The sequence below is a fragment of the Neopsephotus bourkii genome, unplaced genomic scaffold (assembly GCF_033783945.1).
Source record: "Neopsephotus bourkii isolate Nb327-2 ecotype Australia unplaced genomic scaffold, CSIRO-AGI_Nbou_v1 NB_1508, whole genome shotgun sequence".
Lineage (NCBI taxonomy): Eukaryota > Metazoa > Chordata > Aves > Psittaciformes > Psittacidae > Neopsephotus > Neopsephotus bourkii.
The window spans coordinates 5,201,511-5,229,507 of record NW_026901984.1 but is presented as its reverse complement, the minus strand read 5'-3'; the positions used below and the strand labels follow the sequence as shown (position 1 = coordinate 5,229,507).

General features: G+C 38.1%; 1 protein-coding gene across 2 annotated transcripts; it reads right to left on the bottom strand.

Annotated features, from left to right (window-relative positions):
* MTRR (5-methyltetrahydrofolate-homocysteine methyltransferase reductase) lies at positions 1-27,788 on the bottom strand. 2 transcript variants are annotated; one of them, XM_061369667.1, is made up of 16 exons: positions 27,767-27,787; positions 27,160-27,288; positions 24,403-24,591; positions 21,800-21,953; positions 19,708-19,825; positions 18,222-18,594; positions 15,731-15,853; positions 14,213-14,366; positions 12,414-12,502; positions 10,617-10,797; positions 8,778-8,820; positions 8,050-8,236; positions 6,031-6,149; positions 3,887-3,979; positions 3,619-3,801; positions 1-387 (listed from the first exon to the last, which is right to left on the bottom strand). In XM_061369667.1, exons 3-16 carry the CDS (start codon positions 24,544-24,546, stop codon positions 243-245), a joined length of 2,106 nt encoding a protein of 701 aa, XP_061225651.1. In that variant the 5' UTR covers positions 24,547-24,591; positions 27,160-27,288; positions 27,767-27,787; the 3' UTR covers positions 1-242. The 2 variants fall into 2 exon arrangements, with proteins under 2 accessions (XP_061225651.1, XP_061225652.1); XM_061369668.1 differs by lacking the exon at positions 3,887-3,979 and having other exon boundaries at positions 27,767-27,788.
* Between the last annotated feature and the right edge of the window lie 209 nt (positions 27,789-27,997).

Genomic DNA, 27,997 nt, shown 5'->3' with positions numbered 1-27,997 from the left:
AAATGAGGGAATCAAGGCACTGAGACAATCCATGATGCAACATTGTTAAAAATCACCATACAATTCCAAAGGCAGCCTGGTTTCCTGCCATTTCAAACATGTTTATCTTCCTGCTTGAAAGGTCAATGGAGAAAATTAAGATTTGGGTGACTACAGACAGCACTTTTGACAATAGCTTTTAGTCAAAAGCATGTGTGAAACAAACTCTTCAGTGTTACAAAAGCATAGGAAATGCTAAATATTTAGCTCCATACATCCTGCAAATATCGTTTTGCTTCTCGAAGAGTGGCCAGGAATTTCATTGCTTCCAATTTGTCAGCCTCCATTTCCATGCTTAAAATGTCCACTACAGCATCACTTACACCATCAGCCATGTGCTTCTTATCTCTGAAAGAAAAAAAAGATATATACTAGGAAAATGCATAATAGTGTATTTTTGGTTTTATCAGTAGCTTCAGAGGTGAGGCAAGATAATATTGGAAAAGAGGCATTAAAAAATCCAAACCAAAAATATAGCTTGCATACAGCACAGCAAAACTCTGAGTTCTCACACAGCTGAGCACTGACAGCAACAAGGGTTTCTCTCAAGCAACATTACAAAGTTTTCAGCATATTGTAATTTATAATAAAAAAATCCCTTGGAACCCTACTTGAATTGTCACAGAATAACTTCTTTTAGGGGAACCTGACCTGCTGAAGTAATTTTTATTATTATATCACCATATGGTTCCAATATAACAAAACAAAACAAAAACCCCCAAACTCCTCACTTATTAATAATGGTATTTTTAGTACACATTGCTCAAATTTATTCCTGCAGAAGACTCTACTGACATTGGGGCTCATATTCAAATATTTTGATAATTTATCAACAAACTTCCTAAAAATTTCAAACCTTCGGGTAAGCTAGCAGCCACAAATAAAACTTCCAAATAAATTATATTACTGAGATTTAGCATTCTGGCCCACCCAAGCCTGGAAGACAGCTGCTATCTCACAGCTGTGCAGTTCAGTCACATGTACTCAAATTTTGGATCTCATTTTCTCAAGAGAAATCTATTAGCTTGAAACCTCCTATTATCAAGAAATCAAAAAGAAATAATAAATGACTAAAGCAACCATGGATCTGTGTGATTACAAGCTACATATTCAAGACAGTATTGAAAAAAGCATTCCAGGGAGGCACTTTGAGTATCATGTCCTGGGTTCAGCAGTAGCAGTCATTTTTCTCCTTTTTAGTAGCTGGTGCAGTGCTGTGGTTTTGACTTTCAGCCTGGGAACAGTGCTGATAACACCGAAGTTTTTAGTTGCTGCTCAGTAATGTTTACTCTGATCAAAGCCTTTGTGAGTCTCATGCTCTGCCAGGGAGGAGGGGAAGCCGGGAGAAAAGAGACACAGGACACCTGACCCAAACTAGCCAAAGAGGTATTCCATACAACAGCACATCATGCCCAGGATGTAACTGGGAGTTACCCGGAAGGGCTACTTCACTGATCTCTTGTTATTTCCCTTATCATTATTATTATTGGTGGTAGTAGTAGTGGTTTGTGTTATACCTTAGTTACTGGACTGTTTTCTCAACTAGTGGGAGTTACATTCTTTCGATTCTCCTCCCCATCCCTCCGGGAGCTGGCGGGGGGAAGGAGGAGAGTGAGAGAGCAGCTGCGTGGTTCTGGGTTGCTGGCTGGACTTAAACCACAACAGCTTTTTGGTGCCCAACGCAGGGCACGAAGGGTTGAGACAACGACAGATCTGACTGGAGTGTGTGTAATCGTATTTGTGATAAGCATTGTTTCAGATTAACAGTCACTCGTCACAATGCTGATTTATTGGCTCTCAAAGTTGTTGCTCTTGATCTCAGTTTCAGCATGTCGTACCTTACTTACAGCTGGTATTTGCTGTCTTAGTGTTTACCAGCTGGGGGGCTTGGGCTAAGGTTCTTGCTTCACTGTACTTTATGGTAATGACTTGTAATACAACAGAATCATTGATCATGAAACTTATCTGGCTTCCGTTCCCAGTGTGGTCACCACCTCTATACTTTGGGAGGTATATAATAGAAGTGTATAGCAATTACACATCTTTTTTCCCTTCCTCGCGTTGTCAGCCTATGAGGAACACATTCCCACACACCCTAGTGACAAGTACAGCAGCTACTCAAACTCCGACTGAAACAGACAGTGCAGCTACTCCAGCACAGCAGCTACACCAGTCCCAGTCACATGTACAGCAGTGCCATTTGAGAGTTCTGAAGGTTTTGAATGGCCTTTAGGTACCCTTGAGACCTGCCTGCTGATTGTGATGGGGATCAGCATGTTGGCAAGCATACAAGGTGTGTTTTACCCACAACTGCTTTGCCTGCTCTCAAAAGTTAAGTGGAGTCGTGTTTGGGTCTTGCCTAGCATCAGATGGCGATATATGAGGACCAGGAGATTTTCCCCAAGGCTGGACACTCATGAGTGGCAGGGTGTGTGGGACAGTATGGGAGAGTATCTAGTCAGCTGGGGCCCTCCAGTGCTTTGGAAGCATCAGAGATGAAAGGCAGCTGTATGGAGTCCCCAGCGACAAGTTGCAGAAACTGCTGAAAGAGATGGTGAATTATTTTGAGCCTGGTGGGCCCATGACACTTCAGGCCATCAGGGCAGAGATGCAACATAGAGATGGACTCATGATCGAGGGGTGGACTTAGCAATGGACACTATTGCCCAGGTTATTTATGAATGTGAACACTACACACAGTCTCTCCTGCTCTGAAAGACTGTTACAAGAGATGAAGCCCGACGTCATGGACCAGATGGACTCAGCAGCTTTATAGGGATTGGTCCATGCACTAAGGAATGAACACTCTCTCTCTCTCTCTGTGGGAATATATATATGTGCACATATATAAGAGTGATGGTATATTGAAAATGTGGGATCTGAACATGATGTGAATGGTATGGAATAAGGGGTGGATACTGTCCTGGGTTCAGCAGTAGCAGTCATTTTTCTCCTTTGTAGCTGGTTCAGTGCTGTGGTTTTGACTTTCAGCCTGGGAACAGCGCTGATAACACCAATATTTTTGGTTGCTGCTCAATGTTTACTCTGACTAAGGACTCTGTGAGTCTCATGCTCTGCCAGAGAGGAGGGGAAGGCGGGAGGAAGCAGAGACAGGACACCTGACCCAAACTAACCAAAGAGGTATTCCACACCACAGCACGTCATGTCCACTATATAAACTGGGGGCAGTTACCCAGAAGAGCTAGATCACTGCTTGGGTCGGGCTGGGTATCGGTCGGCGGGTGGTGAGCAGTTGTATTCTCTTCCCTTGTTATTTCCCTTATCATTATTATTATTGGTGGTAGCAGCAGTGGTTTGTGTGATACCTTAGTTACTGGACTGTTCTTATCTTAACCCATGGGAGTTACATTCTTTTGATTCTCCTCGCCATCCCTCTGGGAGTGAGGAGAGGAAGGCGGGGGAGTGAGCGAGTGGCTGCGTGATTCTGGGTTGCCGACTGGGCTTAAACCACGACACATGTTGGTCTTTTTTTCAGACACCACTAAGTCTTTGTAAAGCCTCAAAGTTCTGCCAACTCTGTTCTATTTCTGAGACAGTCCATCTGCACTCTATACCTACCCACATACATAGAAGTAACCTCTCTCTTTCAGCAGGACTCTGGCAACTTCCTTAGCATGAAGCCTGATGACATCTTGCACATATTTAGGTGGGGCTGCATCTGCAGTTGAAGAAGAGTCTCTTGAGAAACAAACCTTAAGATGCTTTAACGTGCCATTTTCCAGAAAACATCTGAGCTCATCTCTGAAAGGCAATAGCAACTATTAGTAACAGCTCAGAGATAAGCATTCCTCATGAATACAAAATGAATGCTAAATAGTGAACTTGCTTGAACAAATAGTCTCGGTCCTGATGCCGACAACCAAAAAACAGCCATGTCTCTCCAAATTCCCAGTCCATATGTTCCTCTCTGAGTTTTTGCCTAAACAGACCAAAAGAAAAAAAAAAATAAAAAAAAAACCAATCCTGTTTTATCAAGTGCAGAATCTAAAACATCTATAACCTAATTCTCATGTAAAGTAGTGCTTTAATAAACTTCTGAATTGGCAGAAATGTGAAATGACTTAAAGTAAATCACAGTCAAACCCTTCTTACTTACTTGATTTTCTTGACTACTCACTTTTGGCATAGCTCAAAATCAATCAGCTTTAAAGAGAGTCTTTTTTTGCCAGTTTCATAATGGAATACTCAAGACTGACACTTCCAAGCGCCTCGCAAAACAATCCTGACTGCTGAATAAGGAGATCACTACCCTTTATCCTTCATTGGAAAGGGAAAACTCAGTACAAAGCAGTTTTAGCGTGCTTTCCATTTAGCTGTAGAAACCGGCTAGACTTTATGAATAACAATCTATTTACTACCATATCATCAGAAGAGTTATTGTATTTTCTTGAAATAATGCTGAAGGTATTACTTTAGAGGGGTTTTAGCTGCAACTTTCTAGTTACATTTTGAGAGAGAGATTTCATTTCTCATTGATCAAATGCTTATGAAATGCTATGAATCCTTTAAAATAAAATGCAAAATACTTCTGAGAGAAAAATATATATTTGGGAGCTAAAGTTAAGGAGTAAGGACATAATGATCGTACATCATGATTTGGTCAAAGTGGAAGCATGGAGTCAGAAACACTGTGTCCAAATTTCACTTTTCTCTCAGCTAAAATTATTTAAAATTAATTGCTGGAGGATTCAAGAAACTTCAATATCTTGCTAGAACTAATGAGTCACATAGGAATCATATGTGTTGGTTCCCTACAAAACTTGCAACCATTCCCACTCAAATATTGCATTCTTCCTGGTTTTCATTTCCTCCAAATGAACATATTTTTACATATTCTTGGTGATGTGGTATTGGCCAATTTTTAAACAAGCATCTCCTTGCCTTGCAAAATTTCACTACATGAGTTGGAGGAAGGGAAAAAAGGGATCTACCTTCCCTTGAATACAAAACCCACAAACCCAAGAGCACTGCCCATTTGAGGGTTCATGTGCCAAGCTCCTCATGTTAAAACATCAATATATATAACACACAGAAATAAGGGAATATGGGAGAAACCATGACATTCATCATGCCAAGGCTTTTAATATAGATATCACGTCTGAATGAAATGGATTTTGAATACCAAACTTAATCCACAGTGTTAATCAACACTGTTTCTATAAGTACCAACATCTTACAGGACTTCCACTAGTAACACACAGGTAACAGATTTAATTTCTTATAACCATTTCTGCAACCCACCCAATTCCTAATATGATAGCTTGGCTTCACAAGCGAAGATTTGGGAATGGCTTTAACCACGCTTATACAAGCAAAATGACCAAGGGCATTGGGATATGCAAATCTGGTTGGAAAAGGGTGCTGAGGCAATCAGGGAGTGTCCGACGAGGACTGTCATCTCCTGAGTAATCTCGAGCTACCCATGCACTGGTCTGCCTGCATGCAAGATTGGATCTGCAGCTTCCCATGCACCTGTCACCTACCATTTCGACCCTTGCCTGTCCATACAGACAGGTAAAAGTGAGCCCTTCCAGCCTGCGCAGTGGATTTTTTAGGTGAGGCGCAGCTTGCGCAGAACTGGCTCCATCCTTTACACCTGAGGTTAACTGCCATGGCCTAGTTATCTAGGATGGTGGCAGCAAAGTCCACAGGTTGCAGGTTTTGTAAGGGTGTCCTTCTCTTAGATGAAAGACCATACAAGGCTAGACAAGCTCCATCAGCCCAGGTTTGAAGATAGGAGTATTTCCTTCTCCTATGAGGAAGGCCTGTCTTCACTAACGAAGATTCAGGATGGGCTTTAACTCACACAATCTGAGCAAGACTGTCATTTCCTGGGCGAATCTCAAGCGACCGCTATTGCGAGCCCACTGAGGGAGGGAGGGAGGGTTAACTGCATTTGCACTCAAAACCTAAGGCTTTATTGTCTTCAACATAAGAAGGCTGCTTTCCAGGTAACAAGTTTGTACATACCTATGCTGTAAGAAACCAATAAATGGTGAAATTCCTGTTCCTGGACCAACCATCATGAGTGGGACAGATGGGTCTGCAGGTAAGTGGAAAGTATTGTTTGGACGAGCAAAAATAGGTATCTAAAATGAAATTAGATAAAATACAACTGAAGAACATTCTTAAGAAGTGAAAAATACCATGAAATTTTTAGAACCTTTAGGAACATTTACATAGTGTATGTCTTGACACAACATTCCAAAACCTGAGCTTCAAAGTTTATCTTTAATGCCACACAGACATTTAGAATAAAATTTCAGATGAGTTTCTGGAAAAAATCCACATCAAATTTACAAACCTATTAATCCATCTGGAGGAAAACTAGGGAAAACCACACAAACATAAGTTTCTGGTTATGAAAATTTTGGGGAATACTGTTACAAAATTCATGGAAAGTTTGGTGTTGGTACTCAAAGGGAAATAAAGCTATTCTATTGCTATTATAAGCAACTCAATCTTTTTTTACACTGTGGACATCTAAAAATATTCCAGTGGAGGTGAGAATTTGCTTACAGCAAATTGAAGCCTACTGATACTGAGCTTGTCTTATTAATTTCCCTAAGTTTTACATGATCTCCAAAAATGCATATGGGTGAGAGGAGGCAGATAACTGCTCAAAGATCTTGGAAAATGGTTTTTACTACTCCACTGATAAACACTTAATTCCGATCTTCAGCTATGTCTGAAAGGAAATCTAAACATAATTTTCATAGGAGCTCCATAACTATTCTCTGAGGTATGGTTAACAATGTACAGAAAATGAGAGATGACTAGTTTTAATTCTTTAAAAGATAATTTAAGTCGCTGGTTTCATAATGATTAAAAATAATGGTATAATTATTGCCTGTGGGGGCACTATTTGTATTTATGTTATATTTACCCCTCCAAACCACACTTAAGTTTGGAGGCTATTTTCGCTATTAATGATTCCAAGTTGATCATTCCTTTAAAAAATACTGCAAACAGTAAACACATTTATACTGCAGATAATTCAGAAATTTATTTGCTCATTTTGTAATAATCCTTTTTAGCTCCACCTCTTTTATGTGTTTGATCATTAATATACTGTAAATTAACTAGTATTTTAAATAAAGAGCAGATGTGAATGCTGGAATAAGATATATGATACTCATATTAATGAGTCTATCTCATGACTTAGTTTTAAAAAAAGAAAATAACTTGCATGGGTTTTCCTTCCATTTTGTCAGACCTGCACCTTGAATTATTGGCACAGTTTTCTTGTAACCAAATTCTATGCTAGTTTTCATTATTCTTAATCAAATATAAATTAGACTGGCAGTAGTTCTTTTGTTCCATTAATTATGTAGTAGAATTCCAAATTTTTAATAATTAGCTTACACCTAATAACTTTAAGCCTGATTGTTTAGACAGATTCTCTGCCACAAAAAGAAAGGGGGGTGGGGGCAGAAGTACCTTCTCCTAATAATACCCATTATGTCAAACAATCTTTGATGCATATCAGAAATGCTACAGACAACTCTATCCTGTGTCATATTCAATAACTTGGCCTTTGCAAACTGTGCAAGACCTGACAAAAAAATGAGTTTTAGTTTCTCTCCTGTTATCTGCCACCCCTTCCTGGAAGTGACCAAGCACCTCTCTTCTACAACACTAATAGTCATAACCATTTACTTGCACAGTAGTATTTAGTAAATGAGAACATTCTCCATGACTCACTTAGGACTACAATGGGGTGGAAAACAACCCTAGTCTTTCAGCAATGGGAAATTTCACAGTTCAGGTATCCACAGATAAAGTAAAATATAAGCTTAGCAACTTAACAATTAAGATCTAGACATATTAGAGAGGGAAGGGTGAACTTACAAGTAGGACAGAACTGCAAAATGAAGATATATACTGCCAAAACACCTGCATTACACTAGAGCAGTGAACAAAATAACTGCAGTTGTTTCAAAAATGCATAAATTTAATGGTTAAGAAGTTTAGATCTAATATCCATACCTTTACAGTTGAACAGCTTCCTCCATTTGTATCCACAGTGTTTCTGTTGGCATGCAGCTGAGGTGCAGCTAACTCCGCAAGCCACCCTGTACATACCCCTTTCCGTGAGACTGGTCGAGTGGGACAGGCGGCGAACTCCACAATACTAAATACAAAACTCAGTTTCCCTGGCTGATATAAGTTTGAACTGGAAAGACAAAAGTATTAATAAATAAAATTAAACAAACAAACAAAAAACACCCCCAAAAAAACCCAAAGCCCAGAAAACCCCAAACCCCAAACAAAATAACCCCTCAACCCAAACCCCAAAACAAAAACAACAAACAACCCTGAGAGACAGCTGTACAACCTTACAGCAGGTCAATCTGTAGTCTAAACCACATTAACTGAATCAAGATTCTCAGTATTCAGTGTGATATTTATCTATAGCTAGAAAAATCCTTAATATTGGACTCAGATGCCAGTACCTAGAGAATCCAAATTCCTACCAGATTCACATGTGTGTGAGCTTGCTGTTAAAAACACCAACGTCTTTCCAGACATTCAAAAACAGTGTTGTCTGAAAAAGTCAAAACACCATGGGATTTTTTGCAACAGGTATACAATCACTTTATCATCAGGTTTTAGCCTTCATTTCTCTCTTTCTTCTTTATAATATGCACACATATATCTGAGTAAAAAAAGCATACCTCAATTATCAAGGAGATACAACTTGAATACTTAATTACCTTGATGCTGAATAAGATCTGGCTTGTAATTTAGGAAGATGTTCTGAAAAATTAAAAAAAAGCAGCACCACTTATTACTTGATTCCCCTGAATGCAAATGTCATATAATAAGAGTTTACAGTGCACCACAGCACAAGCACACTATAATTTAACTGTAATTTTACTCTATTAACATTCAGTGTTTGTGGTTCAGAAATAAGCTATTAAGACCTGAACTCTATTTTGAATTATTTTTAAACTTCATGGAGCATGTTAGAGAGCCTATAAAAATGAGGCCGCAATAGTTAATTAATGCGGTTCTTGGTCAAGTAAAAACAACTGTAAGGTGCACAGAAGAGATGCCAGGAGCTGGTGGATATGTTGAAGCTTGAAATTTAATTTTGCCCACTTACCATCTATGAGCTCAAAAGCTATCAGAATAGGAATTGTTTCATTGAAAGTTTCCTATATAGAATGTCCTAGAAACAGATGTGCCAGTTCAATTTTAAATCAATGTGAGTACGTAAGCAAATTTTTGAAATCACAGCTAAAAACCCAACAGAGACAGGATTTTATTTGACACTTTTTCAATGAGAAGTCCACTCCATATATCGCACATCACATTTTTATCTACATATGTGCATATACAGCAAAGGTCAGACTCACTGATGCCTTCAAAAGAATGACTTGCATGCAGACTGCAAACAGCTGAGGATAAGGGTATACTGAAAGGAGACAGATATATCACTAAGTAAACAGTGTGGTGGGGACAGTAAGTGAGCAATACCAGAAAAAAAATGGCATAGCAAATGCCAGAAAACACAGTAGAGTAACAGGGTAACCTACAGTTTAACTGCTTTTTAGTTGGTTTTCTACATGTACCACCCCTTTGCAGATGTTCCAACCAGTACATGGACACCCTGACATATTTTAAAGATGCTCTGCTACATAACATAGTTGCAAATCAGAGTGAAGAAAAGCTAGTTCAGTAAAATTACTTAAAGGTGACTTTAAGACCATTCAGCACATTACTTCCCTGGGGGAACACATTTCAAGAACTTGGAACATTTCCTTTTGTTCAGCTCAGTTGCTACAGCACATTCCATACCACCTTTGGAAAGCAAAGTAGTTTTGCTTTCACTATGAAGATTCATGTGTTTGTATAAAGTGGAGCAGAGCTTGTATGTATTTTTTTTTTAATCCCCACAGTGTACTAAGAAGGAGAGATTTAGGGTAGGTGTGCAGAAGGCGACTGTAAGAAATAAAAAGCCTTTTTTCGTTTGTTTGCTTCATATAATGCAACATGTTAAGAAATTCTGTTGGCCATCTGGAAAATAACTGTCATTTTATTTGATGTATTTGAGATGGTTACAGTTCGAATCTCATTCAATCTCAATATTTTATATAAGGAATGCAATGAGCATGCTGAACATTACATACATACCAACACACTAGGAAAAGCTCTCTGTTTTAACAGGTAAAAGTGCAAGAAAAGAACATGTAGGCAGGGACATCCGGACTTGTAAAAACATTTCTTTTTAATTGTAATGAGTTGATGAACTGTTTCTTAAAGACCCTAGTCCTGCAAACACCTTATGCTTATTTTTTCTGTACAGGAGCAACCCAGAGTCAATTGAAGCATAGGTATGCACCCAACTGTTCCCAGAATGAAGGCCAAAGACTAAAAAGAGAAAAACAGAGCTTTGCTCCCCAAGAGTAGTTTTGGTTTAATCACTATGAATACTATAATATTTCTAAAGCAGTTAACTGAACAGTTATTCCGCTTTCTTGGAAAATTGAACATTTAGTCTGATGCATTTTCAGAAACTGAATCTAATTAAATCTAAATTGTTCACTTACCAATTAACAGGTTAAGCGAAGGCTTGCAGCTTGGAAAAGCATGTAGTAAATCCAGCAAACAAACATTGGGATCTCTAATAAAGCGTGTGTAATCAGAGGCTCCTTGTCTGCTGCAAAGCTCTTGAAGCCTCCGTTTTTCTCCCACATTACTCGTACATTCTACAAGAGCTCGCAAAAATGCCTGGGGGGAAGAAAATGAAAGTAAAGGGTAAAAATACTTGTGCAGTTGGGAAAATGGTAACAAACTGGGAAAAACTTGGGATGTCTGGGAACAGGAAACAGTCACCTGACAGGTTAGCGGATAACACAATTTACTTCCCAATGCACACTTTCACCTACTATGAAAAATTTACAAGCTAGCAGGTCAGAAAAATCTTACTTAACCTAAGGCAGGGAAGGGACAAACAGTCACAACCCATTCCCTGAAAAAACCCCCACAAATTTATGAAAGGCTCTCTTATTTATGTATTTGCACTTTAGTTATGTAAACAGCCCCACAATACAAATTAATTCTAGGCAAAACACTACTTGCTAACTTACAGAAGCCAGGAAAGGAATAAAAAAAGGCTTTGGAAAGGTATTACTGTAAATAAAGCATGGTATTTAATGAGTCATGTAAATATTGCTGTGGTGTTTTATTCCATATTTTATGCCTACATAATGGTACTGCAAGCTTTTCTTAAGGGAAAATTAAACTGAGCATTGCAAGATAAAGTAAAAATCAGATGTAAAGTGTTATAGGTTTTTTTCCAAAAGCAAAGTGGGAACAAACACAGTGCGTAAAAGAAGAGCGATCCAAAACCCCAAGTGCAATCAGACAATGTATTCTACACAAAAGAATACTTGGAAAGTAATTTGAGTGTACTCAAACACTGAACTTTCAGACAACAGTTTTGAGTACAGAGTTACATAAAGCACACTCTACACGGAACAGGTAATAAAGCAGACTGTTATAAAAACTAGCCTGTGTGATATTCCCCAGCAAGCACTCTCTGCCTATTCTTACAGTCAAGACAAATTTTCCAAATTGTTAAATGCAGTCTTAAAAAGGTTGAAACAATTGGAAGATTCTCTTCTCTTCTGCTGCAAAATCCACTAAATTGAGTGAAAAGGTCCTTCCAAAAACTGATTTTCCCCAGAGACCAAACCAACACAACTGTTTAGCTTTATCCTTCATCCAAAGTTACCTTTACAACGTGTTTTGACAGTATCAGAAATACACATGCATTTCCACTTGCAAGCTTCATTTTTTGGTAGGCACAGAATGAAAAGAAAATAACAGTCACACGTCATGAGAACAAATACTATATAAGCAAAAATATTTCTTCGAATTCTGCCAGGCTGGTGAAATGCTAAAGAAAAGCTTTATAATAATTTAAAAGGCATTATGGTATGTTTGCGTAGAGCAACATGTGCATTTTCAGCAACAAAACTTGACAGATACAGCTCCCTCTGATTAGAAAGAATGATTTCTCTAAAACGCCTATGGGGCCAGCCTCAGTCAGCCCTTCAGTTATTTGACACCAAGCATCTAATACTCTTCTGTTTATGTCCAGACTACTTATGAATCAAGATACTGCAGAACAGGAATAGAGATTTCAGTATCTCATAGTCTGCCAGATAAAGTAACAGAAGTGAAATTTCTCAGAATGAAGTACAAACAGTAGCATACAAACTGACAACCCTTATTCACCAAGAAACCTGGTAACTGCACATGAAGCAAGTACAGAGCTGTAAAAGCCCACACAGCATAGAATTACTAAGGATTTATCTTTAAGAAAGCAAACACATAAACACCTTTTTGGGAGTTGCCCTTATTTCCAAACACCAGGTTAGAATGAATTTCAGAGTGCTTCTTTCAGGGATGTGCTGTGGACGAGCTGCTCCTAGTTCAGTGGGAGAAAAACAAAATGTGCATCTATTAACATCCAAAACTGGCATCACAGAGTTCTTGTTCCTTCAAGAAACACAAGAGAGCTAAATTGCATTCAATTCTGTAGGTTTATGCCCCATCCAGTTAGTGAAAATTATAAACTACACAGCAAGACAGTTTACCAATGAAGTATCAATAATAATTTTCCAATAAAAAGTCAAAATTTACTGGGAAAGCAGAAAACAAAAGGAGGAGTACAATATATCAGTGTTCAGATAAATTTCACTGCTAAATCACTCAAGGCTGTCTTAGCACTTTCTACCTTGAGGAAATTCAGAAGAAGGCTTACTAAAGAAAGGAACATCCACATTTTTTCCCCTCCATCAATAAGCACTCCTGAAAATTGGAACATGCTGAGGTTTTCGAACGATCTAACCAAAGGTGTATGCAGCCAGTTCCATGCTGGAGCTTCTGAGGGTTCCAAGAACCCCAGCAGACCCCAGGGGTTTCTGTACAAGCAAATAATCCATCCTGTACTCTGAACAGGTTCTATTTCTGAGAATTAGGTACACTGACATCCCATCTATCCCTGTATGGAATGAGCTAGGGTGTAGCTTGGCTTATTAGCCTCATGCCACTTCATGCTAAAGTGGCTATTCTAAATTAATCCCAAAACCAATCTAAGAGCATTTATGTGACAAAACACCTTTAATTAATAAGCTCTGCAGGTTTGAAATTGCTGGCATTTCTCTTTACAATGTATCTCAGATTTGACATCCAGCTACTGGATTCTTACTGTGTTTTTTCCATGCTCAAGAGCCCTTTAATACTACAGAATTTTCACTCCAAGAATATATGTACATAACTTGCCAAATTATCTCTTTGTATCAGCATTACCTGACTGTACCCTTGCTACAAAGAACAAATTTTACTTTCAGAAGAAGACTGGCATAAATAAAACGCAGGAAAGAAGCATCCACTTTCACATTTATATAAACTTTTTTTCCTTGAACATGCAAATAGCATGTTATAAGAAGTCTTAATCCTCTTCCTAGGATGCTCTTCAAATTCAAATCCAATATTTGAACAACAGACTTTGTACCAGACTGCAAATAATTTCTGTTTTGTCCTCTCAGTTGATTGCATCTACTTCATCAAAGAACTGACAGACTGAACAAAGAGAGGTTGTGAACAAAATTCAGTGGAATTCCTGGTAAATCTTGAAGATACAGCAGTCACAGCCTGCTGTTCAGGCTCTTCTCCCAGGTTTTTCAGTTCTTTACATTCAGTAAACCCACAACCATAATAGTTTGTAGCAACTGTTACAAATTCCTCAGAATCTTAATGCAGTTAAGAGACAGCCATCTCAAAAGGAAAGCTACACTGCAACCCTGCTAGGAGTTGTGAAACTACATTATAGAGATGAATTATTTGGCACAGAATGACAACAAGTAATTAAGTTACAGTAACTTAATGAGTCTCTGCTCACCAGCAAAGCTCCAGGGGAATTAATTTCTGTTTGATCCTAAACCATTTAACTTCATAACTGCAGTGCATGAAAGTCAGTGCATCCTCTCTTTTTAACACATCCCTGTGACTTCCAACATGCCTCCCTGAAGTGACCGCTGTGTCCCAATACTAAAGCTAAAACCATTCAAAACTATGTATAATGACTATGACTAACACAGGAGTATCTGTTCATGACCAGTGCATCACACAATACCTTTCTTTTTAGTGCCCTGCTTAACCTTTACACAAACGAAGTACTCTCCTTTTTCAGAAAGTTCCAAGATGCGAAGAAGTTCTTCTACCTCACTGACATTATTGGGACACATCACACAGAAGGCATCTCCTGGTTGGTAGTCAAGGACTGTATCCTGTTTTAAAATATAAGATAATTTCTATTAACCTGAATCACAAACCAATACCAATAGCATTCCCATTCCTATCAACAATCTCACTATTGCAGTCACATAAAGTCACCTGTTCTTTTACTCTTACAAGCCCTTCGCTGCTTGGAGCACACGTTGGAGCACAAATACTCATGTTTTCTTTTCAGGTTTAACCTTACTAAATAAAAAAATCTTTCCTTATTTGGTTTAAATATTTGGACACTCTTCAATAAGAACTGCTGGGCAGCCTAAACAGACAGAAAATAAGTATGTATTAAGAGGATGTCTTATATAATCAGCCCAGATCACAGGTTCTTGTGTGCAACTGCTGAAAGCCTAGTCAAACTTCTGCTGTTACAGGAATATACAGAATTGTAATTGAATCATTATATTTCTCGTATGCAGAAAAAGTTTCCTGCATGCACGGACTGTTGAGAATGCTAGTGAAAAAAAGACCCAAAACATTCAGATTTTCAGTGGGTGCTGATGACAGAATACATGTATACACACAAATAAATGCAAAACCCAATGTAATCTCAGAGACTCAGTTGCTCAAAACTTAATAGACTCTACTTATCACTGGGATTTAAAGATGACCTATGGATACTGACACAGATGAGGCTGAGTCCAATAAAAGTTACTGCCAAAATCACAAAATCCCAAAAGCATTATTCTCCAAATTTGGAAAAATCGCTTAAAGGCAACATATTTTCCTTTTAAATGTTTCTTGTAAAGTAATATTGAGCATTCTCTGCCTTTCATCTTTAGACCAGTATACAAAATATTATCTTACCTGAATAATCTAAACCAGATTTTGCACCTAAGGTAACAAGAGATTGACAGTTTGAACAGTATGGTAGCAAGTCAGAGCAAATGAATGCCAGAGGCAGAAGCAGTGCTCAAGAGCTAATAATTCTTATCACTTGATCGTATTAATCAAATTATTACCTATCACAAGGTATAGTCACAATTTCCTACACAGTTCCTGAATATTCCATGAATTGTATATTCATGAAAGATTATTAATTTTCAATATTCCCTGCCTGCCATTCTTCCCTGCAAATTCTCTTCAAAAAGGTACTTCAGTCAGCACAACATCCATGGACCAGCAAAGAAATCAACATTTTATTTCTGTTTTGACTTCCGCATAGTCATACCTTTCAGTGAATAAATCAAGCTTTGCATTTGCAAAATGGATCAGCTTCAGATGACATCCTGTGTATGACGAATTAGGGTTTTTAACTTTTCAACAGTCTAGTAAATATACTTCCCCCAGCTATTATTACATAACACACATGCTTTTCACCCTTTATTTTTACCCACTAAAGAAAAAGCCATCACAAACTTACTGCAATATCAAGTTCTAAGAGTAATGCTGTTTTTACTGCATCTTCTCTAGTGAGCTGGACTGCTTTTGTAACTGGCACTTCAAAGACTGTTCCCTCTGAAATGAGTGAGGACAAACGTGGATTCTGAAAAAAAAGGACATGAAAACTTACACTAAAAATGCAAAAGCTGAATGACATCTTATTATGACTTACAGGAATCACTGTTGCCACTTTTTTTTTGTCACAATCTTAAAAAAACAATTCAGAACAATAAGGAAAAACATGAATATTATACATACATACAGTGTCTTGCTCTACCTTTCTAAAAATCATACCCAAGCAGTAACAGGCATATATTCAATTATAAAATGTCAGTAGGCTTGAAAAGCATAATGGGCCTAAACTACTATAAAATGCAGCTTGCTATTCCTTTTTCAAGAGTTGCTTTGAAAACAGCCAAATTAGAGAATGGCATTTATGTTAAAATGCTGAGAACTCCCACCTACTTGAAGGATTAGTAGGTGTACAGAACAGACCTAAGGAGTAAGAACAGAATTTATTTAAAAATATCATTGCAGATGTACGGTTTAAGACTTCAGGGAGTAGATGGAGCTATTATTATAGACAATTTATAAAAGGATTTTTTAAAACCTCTGTTAAGTTTAGAGGTAATCAGCAAACCCCACACTATGAAACAGCATCATGTTATGCTGCATTTCTACACAGGTGAAAATGTGCCCAAATGGTTGCAGATGGGCATCGAGAATAATCCCAGATCACCTCTGTCAAAGGCTGTCAGCTGAAGATTAGGCTACACTCCTCATTTCTCCATCACTACTGCCAGCAAACTTCATCTGAGTTACAGACAAAAATGAAGAGGTAGAAGAGATACCAAATGTCCATAACAATACCCTCATATGGAAAGGAATTATTCTACCAGTAAGAGAGTATTTGTTAATCTGAACATTTCCTACTAACAAAAAAAGAAGGCCCGAAAATGACTTGAGACCAACAATTGGAAGTTTTATTACTCTTTAAAAATGTGACATGGTGAATAGCAGCTCGGGCCATATCAAGTTATTGTGCATCAGCTGTCCACATTCATGTTCCCTGCAAGTCAAGTTCAAGGCCCAGTGAGAGAAAGATTTAAGCTACATTGTATTGTCTTACACTTGCCATAAAGGCTTAAGATGCAGACCCCTACTGCTTGGCTACTAATAAGCAGCAGCTTGTTAATTCAATCCTGAGACTCAACTACCCAGGACATAGATCATATAAGCGACTAAAGAGACCGTGTACACAGCCTTCTTTAAATAGCAGGGTATCTCTGTTTTGGGTTTTTTTTCAAGCCAATTTCAGATCTACTTAGCAAAAAATACCCACAGTTTTTACAATGTGACATACTGGAAAAGGACATGAACTGTTGTCATGGTTTAAACTCAGTGGCAACCCAGAATCACGTAGCCGCTCGCTCACTCCCCCTCTTCCTCCCCACGCTCCCGGAGGGATGGGGAGGAAAATCAAAAGAATGTAACTCCCACGGGTTAAGATAAGAACAGTCCAGTAACTAAGCTATTAATACAAACCACTACTGCTACCACCAATAATAATAATGATAAGGGAAATAACAAGGGAAGAGAATACAACTGCTCACCACCTGCCAACCGATACCCAGCCTGACCGAGCAGTGATCTAGCCCTTCCGGGTAACTGCCCCCAGCATATATACTGGGCATGATGTGCTGTGGTATGGAATACCCTTTTGGCTAATTTGGGTCAGGTGTTCGGTCTCTGCTTCCTCCCGGCTTCCCCTCCTCCCTGGCAGAGCATGAGACTCACAAAGTCCTTGGTCAGACTAAATATGACTTAGCTAGAACTAAAAACATCGGTGTTATCAGTGCTGTTCCCAGGCTGAAAGTCAAAACCACAGGACTGCACCAGCTGCTAAGAAAGAGGAAAATAACTGCTACTGCTGAACCCACGACAACTGTGTCATACTTGTAAAACAGTACTTGACTCTACATGGCACCTACTCATTTGAAAAGGTCTAGCCAGCTATGTCAAAAATGGTGCCAAAGGAAAACTCTAAGTTACTCTGCTCTTGCAGGGGGGTTGGACTAGATGGTCTTTTGAGGTCACTTCCAACGCTTGGGATGCTGTGTGATTCTGTGTGTGTGTGATTTGATTCTTCCCAAGACTCAAGACACCCACCCAGTTTTATACTGGAAATTTGGACTATAATCTTTAACCTGTACACTGTATTAGAGATTACTAGATTCAGCTTTTTCAATCTGCTGCTTGAAAGCAGTATTTACTTATTTTTCTCTATTTACAAAAAAGTTAAGGCACCAATATTAGAACCTGATCACCTGCAATTCAAAAACCTCCTGTGTTCAGGGATTTAACTCCTTTATATAGGAATCCACTTGTTCTTTTGAGCCATATGTAGCAGTATATACACTCATGCTCTTACCACAGCTGGAGGCTTCCCTCATTCAAAACCAAGCCCTTACCTCACCATGGGTGTCCTGAAACTGCACTTCTATATATTCCGGTGACAAGGCAGGAATATTAAGAGCAGACTCAGAGATAGGAGGGACAGAATGAACAAGTGAAGCTTCAGTGTCTCTATTTGAAGCCACAAGGCTGATGTCAACCAGTTTCTGTGAAAAAACATCAGAGCTCTTCACTCCTTCGTCTTCTAGCTTTAAGTTCTGTACTTCGGAGCTTAAGTTTAGTTCACGCCCAACATGTGGGGCTGCAGAGAGAGAGTTTGAAACGGCATCAACAGCACTGTTCATGCCTTCTCTTTCTTTCTGCAATAGAAATACTTCCTTGAGAGCATGCCAAAGTCCATCAATCCAAGGATCAACCACTAATTCCAAACTGGGAAGGAAGGAAGAAAAACAAAAAAGAAAAGAGAAAGGAATGGATGAATTATTGTGATTTACTGGAATATTAATTTACAAATAATGAAAATAACACAAAACCTAAAACCACTATTTTCAATTTTTAATATAGCTCTGAAGCAGTTATCAAGATGACCTTTTTGTTAAAAACCTATTTTTTAGTTGTTACAACTGTCTAAATTTATGGAGTCTAAAGTGTGTAACAGCCTTGCTGTTCTAGTTTTTCATTTTTATTTTCTTATGCTGAACTTTATGACAGGAAGTTAAAGGGATGGTAGCAAAATATGCAACTTTTCATTGTGCGACAGCAACATCAAAAGCTTATACTAACGGTCTATTTATAGTAGTTTAGAATGCAACATATAAGTTTTATGGTTATGGCAATGTTTGTGTTCAACTGTCTTGCAACACCATGCGCAGAGCTGATATAATCTCCAGTTCAAAATAAATAAACCAAGACTGCAGCCTACTGGCCAGAAAGAGCAACAGAACTGGAAGGGAGCTCTTTTCTCACATAATTCCTCTACACCAATAAACTCCCTACCCCCATTTTTCATAATTCCTCTACAGTGATAAAAAACAAACAAGCCTCATCCCACCAAAACAGAAAGAAAAAAGGGGAGGGAAAATATTTTATGGAAGAGAGAGAGAAATTAAATAAACGCTGTAGGGTTTGCCTAAAGTAGCTCTACTGCAAGATGTGAGCTTGGATTAAAGTCTGATGTGTACGTAGAAAGACATCCCATTACCAGCACCGCACATTCTGGAAACTGCATTTATTTCTATTTGCTTCAGTAAACAGACAACATTTTTAAATCCCTTCACTTATTCTGAATTACCTAATTTCTAGAACTGCTAAATACACCCTGTTTTTCCATAGAGTACATCTGTTCACTCACACTTTAAAAACTGAGTTTTATTTAATGGCAATTGAGATTGAAAAGGCATACTGTGTTCAGACAGGACTTGTTCTCATGAGGTGCTGAATTTTCAGGTTCAGCTGATTTCAAGGACTTAAGAACATTTAGCCAAATTCACATGTAATTATTGCATCTTGATGAAATAAAATACAAACTCATTCAGTTCTTACCCTACACAATCATCTGCTAATCCTGTGTCATAGAAGTGCCAGGCTCCAAGTTCTTGAAGTCGTCGGTCTACCGTCTTTCCACCATTACAGAAGAACGTATACTCTGAATCTCCCAGACCTAGCATATTCAAGGAAAGAGGAATCATGTCAATCAGCCAGCCCCCCAGGCTACACAGGCAAAAGATCTGCAAAGACAACACAGGGTTTTCCTGTAGACAGACAAAAGAATCTGATATAGCAAAGTGTCCAGTACCAGGACACTTTTATGACATCTGAAAAAAAATTCTGCTTGTCCTAAACTAGAGCTGAAAAAGTTTCTCCTTCACAGATGTAAGACACAGAATTTCTGTGAAAACATTTTGTTTTCAGTATCTCATATTTCACAAAAAAAAAAACCACAAAACTGCTATTACAGGAAAAATGTAAGAAGTTGAATTAATTAAAAAGAGTGAAAATGATGAACTGTATGTGAATTACCAAACTAAACTATCTCACCTTCAGATTAAAATTCTTAATATGTGTCAGTAATGTAACGGAGAGACTATTTGAAGAAATAGTGGAAAAAGATTGGAAAAAGATTTGAAAATATTGGAACCTGGAAAAAAAAAATCAAATATATAAGTGATTTAAAACAGTATGAAATAAGAAATGTAGAAAAAGGGAATCTGGTCCAACATCCTCCTCCCAGAAATGAGAGATTTCTTTGTAGATCTCATTTTCACTGAACTAGCTTTTCTGCCCTTTAACAATCATGAAGATGTTCTGTTAGAAGATGCTCTTTGTTATGAATTAAACAGTCTGTGCATCAGGAGGTGTGTTCACGGAGGACCACTGACTCACCCTAAAAGTGATCAACCACACATACCTCATCCTTAACAGATGCTTATCTAACAATCCCAAAGACCACTGGTAGTCCTCACAAAGTCTGTAAGTAATCCAGAACAGCACTCTTTCACTATCCTATCACAATTTTTCACAGCCTGACCCTTTCTTGTGTCCAGTTTCAAACCACTAGATCCTTATTATTCCCACCCAACAATGGATGATTCCTTTCTTCTTTATAACAGCCTTTTTTTAATTAAAAAATACTTCTGTTCCCTCTCAAGTACAGTACTTACAGCAAACATACCATGGGATAAGATGAAATGGACACCATGAATGTATTTTAAGACTGGTTAACTTTTTAGACTAAAATCACAAAACATGTTGTAAGTTAGATCCTATAATATCTGTTACAACAAAAATTAGTATTAATACAATGCTTATCTTTGTATATGCATGGGTATATAAGCATTTAGTCAGCAATGAAAAATCTGGTAATTTCAAAAACTCTAACATGTAACTAGGCAATAGCATAACAACTTCTCAAAATGTTACATGACTAGAATGCATATATTTCAGATTTCCACGTTATATATCCACTAGAAATTTCCTTCTACTGGGTACTTCTGTCACTAGAAACCTAGAAGTTTCCTCACTCCAACCTATCTTGTCAAGCAAAAATAACCTAGGTTCAAATAGAAGTTTCTTAAAATACAACCTGAAAACAACAAACTGAAGTTACCATCAACTCATGATGTATCAGATGTATTTTGTCAAATCTGTATTTTGCACATTAGTCTAACCTGAAGGTACATTCTTCCTATTGACAAGTATGACAATGTTTTTAAAATATATTGCAAATTTAAAGGGATGGGATGATCTTACAACCTCACTTTTAAGGACATTTTATAATTCCTTTCCCTGTGTATAGAAAAATGCCCTATTATTAGAAAAATCAAGTAAACCCATCTAGTCCATAGACACTTGACATGAAATCAAACAATTCTAGATAGTCATGTTGTTTATACAAAGAAAATGAAACTATAAAAAATGAAATTGATAGCTTACAATCAGATAATTTCTGTGATGCTTTTTCTTTACTGCTCATAGAGAACATTACACACACACAAAAAAACTCCTGTTCATATTATAAAAATAAATGTTTTATCAGCACTTAAAAAACCCCAAACAATCTATTCACAAGTAAAGAAATACAAAAATTATTCACTGACAGACAAATGCTGCAATAACACACAAAGTACCAGATCACCTAGCAATCCATACTGGAGATGTGAGAAATGATCAGGTGGCAATGTCGTGTCTTGAATTTTCTTTACAAGCTTGCGGGCAGTGTCTGGTGGGTCTCCAGTACCAGTAGTGGAAATAACAATAACTACCGGATCCTTTTCTGTTTCCAGGTTATACTACAAGTAATAGAACAAGTAAGTTACAAGGTGACCTTTGATACCTATTTGTAGCCTTAGATATTACCTGTCACCCTTTCTTTGCACAAAGTTACACAGAAAAATGCTTAATCTCAACTGTATTAAACCACAGAAAGTCTTTCATGTAATTTTGGGGATACAATTTATAATCTCAGTGGTGTTTTCAAGACAAGATTGGGTAAAACCCTGATGAATTTACTCTGACCGTAGCTGACCCTGCTGCGAGATGACCATGAAGTCCTTCCAACCTGAATTAACCTATGATCCCAACACACAAATTCCAAAGGGCAGCATTTTGAGCAGGCTAGTCCACATGCAAAGAATATTTCACAACTGCACTCAGGCAGCTTAAATACATAATTCCTAGAGTATTTGCTTTGTCAAGTGGAAAAAATATTTTTCTACATACAGTCACAATCACATAGTGAGCCATAATCCCAATAAATTCACACAGATAGCGGGCGTGTGGCCATACAAACTGAAGGGATCATTTCCAAATTCCATTAGGGATCACTTCCATATTACATCTGTCCTGGCCATAAGAAAACCAAACCAAACCAAACCCAAAAGAAAACCCACAAACTACGCTTTGGGTGAACTAAAGTAGCTCTGAACAGTGTTCTGTGAACTGTGAACTGTGTTCTACAGTCTAATTCATTTTGGCCCCACTCCTCTGACCCAAATTCTTTTCTCTTCCCTTTGCTAATACCAATCTTCCACATTTCCCACAGTTTTATGGGAGCTTCTCCCATTATATCAGGTCAAGAACTGCCTATACTTGGGATTGTGTGACAGTTCAGTAAATTCAGACCTCATGGAATAATTACTATTTCTCAAGTAAAAATCATTCTGTTTCTTTGATTATTCCATCTTTCAATGGATAGCAGGCTGCAGCACTGAGCACTGTGCTAGCATGCTGTCTGTCAGGTCACCCATACAACATGCCCTTTCACAGCACCTCTGCAGGTTATGGGTTTTGAATCAACAGCTAGTGACCTATGTGAAACACAGCTCCAGAGAATTACAGACACCTTGTTTGGGAGTGACCTCTGGATGTCATCTAGTCCCACCCCATGCTCCAGTGGGACTAACTGCCAAAACTGCATTATGTCAGCTGTGACTGATTGAATTCCAAAAACTTCTAAGGGCAGAGATTTCACTTTCTGGCAGCCTTTTCCAACCAGAAATTCTCCACTACTGTGAAATCTGAGTTTATCAGGCTGCACTCAGTGGATTTTGCATCCTGTTGTACAGTCTTCTGCTGCCAAGAAGAATTTGGCTCAAGCAAGCTGCTATTAGGTCACTCCTTATCCTCCTTTTTGCCATAATAAGTAACCTAAGCTCTTTTTACTGCTCTCTGTAGGTTTCATTTTGAACTTTCTCCCAGTATTCCAAGTTTAACAAAAGTCCTGTTAGGAGAAAATATAAATAAAGACTACAAGAGATGCTATGTTTCATTTCAAGCAGAAGTCAAATGCAGAAGAAATAGAAGAACATAAGGAGAAACTTCACCTTCCCTACTCGGGACATAAGTCTCTTCCTAACACTTTGCTCCATACTTAGTAAACATTAATTCAAAAGCAGATGTCCAGCTACCTACCATGTAGTGCATAACCACGAAAGCAACTTGCTAAAAGGAAACTTAGTTTTATAAGCTTCTCACATTTTCAAGTGCATGAAAAAAACAGGTGTTATTTTTTGCTCCTACAAAATACCAGACTATCAAGTTCTGTTTGGTTGGTTTGGGGTTTTTCTTTTAAATGCTTTTGTTTGAAGACATATAGTTGAAAGTACTTTGTGAAGGAAATTACATTCTATATTGCTTTAGCTACAGACAGATGCTAACTGTTTTCAGATCCTTATCCCTGGAAAATAGTAAATAATAAAAAGTCACATCCTTGCTTCAGCCAAGCTTTTAATTTTTTTTTCTAGAATATAACTCGAATGTATCCACTGTGAGCTGGAGTGAGTGCATATGCTAAGTAACTCAAGAAGACCCTAAAAATGCTCAGGGTCATGCTGGAGCTCAGTTAACAGGACCTCAATGCAACACAAAAAAAGGGGGAAAAAAGTGGCATTCCTAAGAACAGGAGAGCTGACCAGTACAATACAGAATTTGTTTGCATATATAAATAGTTTTCAAGAACTCACTGTGCTGTTATTGAATAAGAGCTCAAAGATATATTCATTTACTGTTCTAATAACAGAAATCACAATAAAGATGTACCTTTGGCAGAACGATATTAAATGTCTGTGAGTATTGGTCCAAATTAATGATTCATAAGAAACTAAAAATTTAAAACTAGATGGTATTTTAGGTGGGTGTATGTGGTCAGCCTTCATGATTATCAACACCCACCACCTGAGCACATGAAGGAAAATGCAGCTCTTAAATACCTTTCTTTCAAAACAGCATGGAGTATCTCACCTTGTCCATTTCACTCATACAGTGCATATCAGCTTCAAATCCATGGGCACCTGCCTGCTGCCATATTTCCTCAGCTATGGCTTTTGCCTGCCCCTTTTGTGTTGCATAGAGGAGCAAAAACCTCCTTCTTAAACCACAGCACATTTCCCAAAACAGAGTTGGCTTGGTTTTGTTTTTCTTTTAAAGACACTGCAGGAGAAAAAAAAGAAGGGGAAAAAGTTAATTTATTACATGCAGAACAGCAAGATTTTGCTTCGCTTATTAAATTAAAAAGACGTACTTTCAAGGATAACAGTATCTGTGTTTAACTTGGAAATGAGGTGTCTGCTCTGAAGAGGCTCCATTTCTCATTACCAAGCTTTGCAGGCCATGTTGCAAAGGACTCCTGGTATTGGTCATATGCTCTGTACTGCCTCAGTGTTGCAGTCATATTACAATATCCCTCTATTGTATTGTTATTGTAAACAATACAATAGAGAAACTAGTTTCATGAAAATATATACTACTTTTATTATGCAAGTTACATTTCCACTTTAAAATCAGTGATTGCTTTAGTTACCTTTTTGATATGTATTTGAAAACAAAACAACATACAGACCTGTTGATATCAAACTACACTGCCTGAGGAAAAAAACATTAAAATTCTCAGGTTCTTCCTTTCTTAAATCAGTGTTTTCTGCCTGAATGTGTTTATATTTCATTGCCCACGATGTCTACACCTTAGAACACAAACACGGGTTTTCATTTCATATTTCAAAAAGGAGCTTCTTCTATAAGTGCAACTACAGCATTGACTGCTTGGGCTTTTCCCTCCTAAAAATAAGAAAACATCTTAGAGAAATCTGCTGTAGTGTACAATGCCACTCCCTCACAGTCCTGCAAGCAGCAGCGATGAATGACATGTACATCCATCACCATTCACCTGTCCCATAAAAGTTCAAATGAGAGAAGCTTTATTTCATTATTTTGACACAGACAGAACACAACAGATCAAGGACAACTTCAAGAAGCAGTGAATAAGGAGAGACAAGCAGAATGTCTCTAATGCATATATTACAAACTAATCTTCCGTCTATTTTGTCGGTCCTAGAGGGCTGCAGTAGAACTCAAACACACAGAATTACAACTGATTTTCAGTTCCAAACTTGAGATTTTTTTTCATACGTCCAGGCCAAGTTTGCTGTACTCCACCTACTGCTCCCACAAAGATTCAACTACAAAAAGCTTTCAGTGTCCAAACCACACTCAGTGATTTATGGAAACCTGTGGAAAAGTGATTTGAGGTATATCTTTTTCTTGTTTCTTTCAAGGGAAAACAGGTGTGGTGAAACTAAGTGACAGGTTCTTAAGACTACAGTGCCTGCACCATACATGAATTCCACAAAATATGTAATTAACACAAAAATGTAAGGCTTTTGTTGTACTTTGTTCTAGCACATTTTCCATTAGAGTTTTCACTCTAAATTGATTACCTAAAAATATAAATAATTACCTTAACAGTTGTTTTAAATAAATTCATTTAAATAACCAGCATCATGCGTATATGTACATACATAGACAACGCATATGCTAAAACAATCCACAACCTTTTTCAGTCTCCTTTTCCAAAAGAAATACAAAGAAATTTGATGACACACAAATTACGATGATTCATATAAAATAATTTAAATACCCTCAGATCCCTGTAGTAATACAGATTTATCCTAGTCATATGCTATGTTTTCACTTCAATTGTTCTCTTGTCAGTACGTGGCATTGCCCAACTATAGATGGAGAAAAGCAAAAGATGAAGTGGCCTGTCATTACTACATTATTCCTTACACCTCAGAAAGGGAGGGAGACATCAATTTTCTACAGGGACCACACCACAGCGGAGAAGCCTTCTATACACAAAAAGCTGAGGGGCAAGCTGCCAACACTATTGCAAGGGGTTTACCAACAGACTTCAAACAAGAGTCAGCTTGGGAAAACATATAACAGAAGCATGAGAATTTGCAATGGTAGGGGGAGAGGAGAGAGCAACAAAAAGAACAACAGTCACAATGTGGTCTGACATGGATAGATGTTGCCCTGACAGTGCTATGACCTCTGCGTAGGCCAGACAGAGCAGCCCCTCATATAAGACACTGTGAGTTGCTTCCACTCCAGCTAGTACAGTAACAACAAACGGTGCAAAAACCAACTACCCACATCTTGGGTGCATGACTGTGAACTTGTGAAGAGCTTTCTCATTGGTGTGGGGATTAGTAGGTTGCATAGAGACACAAAAATCAGAGCAACCACATCTCCCACAGAAGGTGTGTGTAAACAAGAGAACCCATATGGCCAGAAGAGGGGCTCACGCTTGATATGTGCTCCTCCTGAGAGAGAAAACTGAGTGTATGTAACAGTAAGAACATATGCTTGTGGGAAGGGGGCAGGCCGCAATTAGAAAATCCTTAGAATTAGATAAAGAAGGGTGTTTAAATATTTGTAGGCATTTATTAACATTATGTACTTAGTACCATATCTGTTCCACTGTTGTTATTGATCTTGAATATATAGTTTAATTACCCAATTAAACAGCAGTTAAATTAACTTCCTGGCAGTTAATTACATCACCAATAGATCAATAAACTCCTTTGATCCTGATATGATCTAAACTACACAAGTTGAGGAGTTGCTGTTAGAGCACCTTCTGTCATCAACCAGAAAAGCTTCATGCACAAACTGATAAAGTGATGCCTGCTGGAAGAAAGGAAAATTACTCATGCCTACCTGCAGATGATCACAACTGAAAAGCAGGAGCACACTTGCACTCAGACGAATGTACCGCCCACATTGCTCTTGCTTTGCTCCACTCTTCAAAGATGATATGCTACTTCCACTTATGTGATAGAAGTTCAACTGAAATAAAGAGGGGAAAATGGTAATTCCCAACTATCAAGTTTTCTAGAGAGTCTCTCTAGCTTTAAAAGTATTACCACATCAGTGGCCTTTAACACGGTGATGTGCTGGAACTCGCATGTCAAAGAAACCCAAAACAATGTTTAGGCTATGAAAACAACCCAGGATTTGCTGGCTCAAACCAAGGCTTAACATGAAACTAAAGATGAAATTCCAAATTATAGCCTGTCTGATCCAGTACTCAGAAGTCAGAAAACTAAAAGTCTGCACAAGATTAGCAGAGATTCCATCAGCTCCGTTAAGTCAATAGAATGTACAAGCAAACATTCACTGAACCAGATGTGCTGGCCCTAGCAATTACACAGCTGTACTGTAAAGCCCAACCACCTACTTCATGTACCTGATCTGCCAAAAAAAAAAAAGTCAAACTGCATGGCCACAGAGTAGAAACACAAAAAACTCCACTAGATTTACATACTTCTGTATGGCTTCAAAAGGGGTTGTGGGACCATGCCTTCAGAGCCATGAAGCTATTCCCTTATCATTTTATTAAGTTAGCGACTTGCTCAGAATCACCTTCACTGTACAACCAAGACAAACACAAAAGCCCACAAAACCTTCAACGTAACCCGCATGTGACACCCTCCGCGACCCAGGGCTGACCTTCCACCCAGAAAAATTTGGCTGTACCAACCCCCTACGCAGGCGA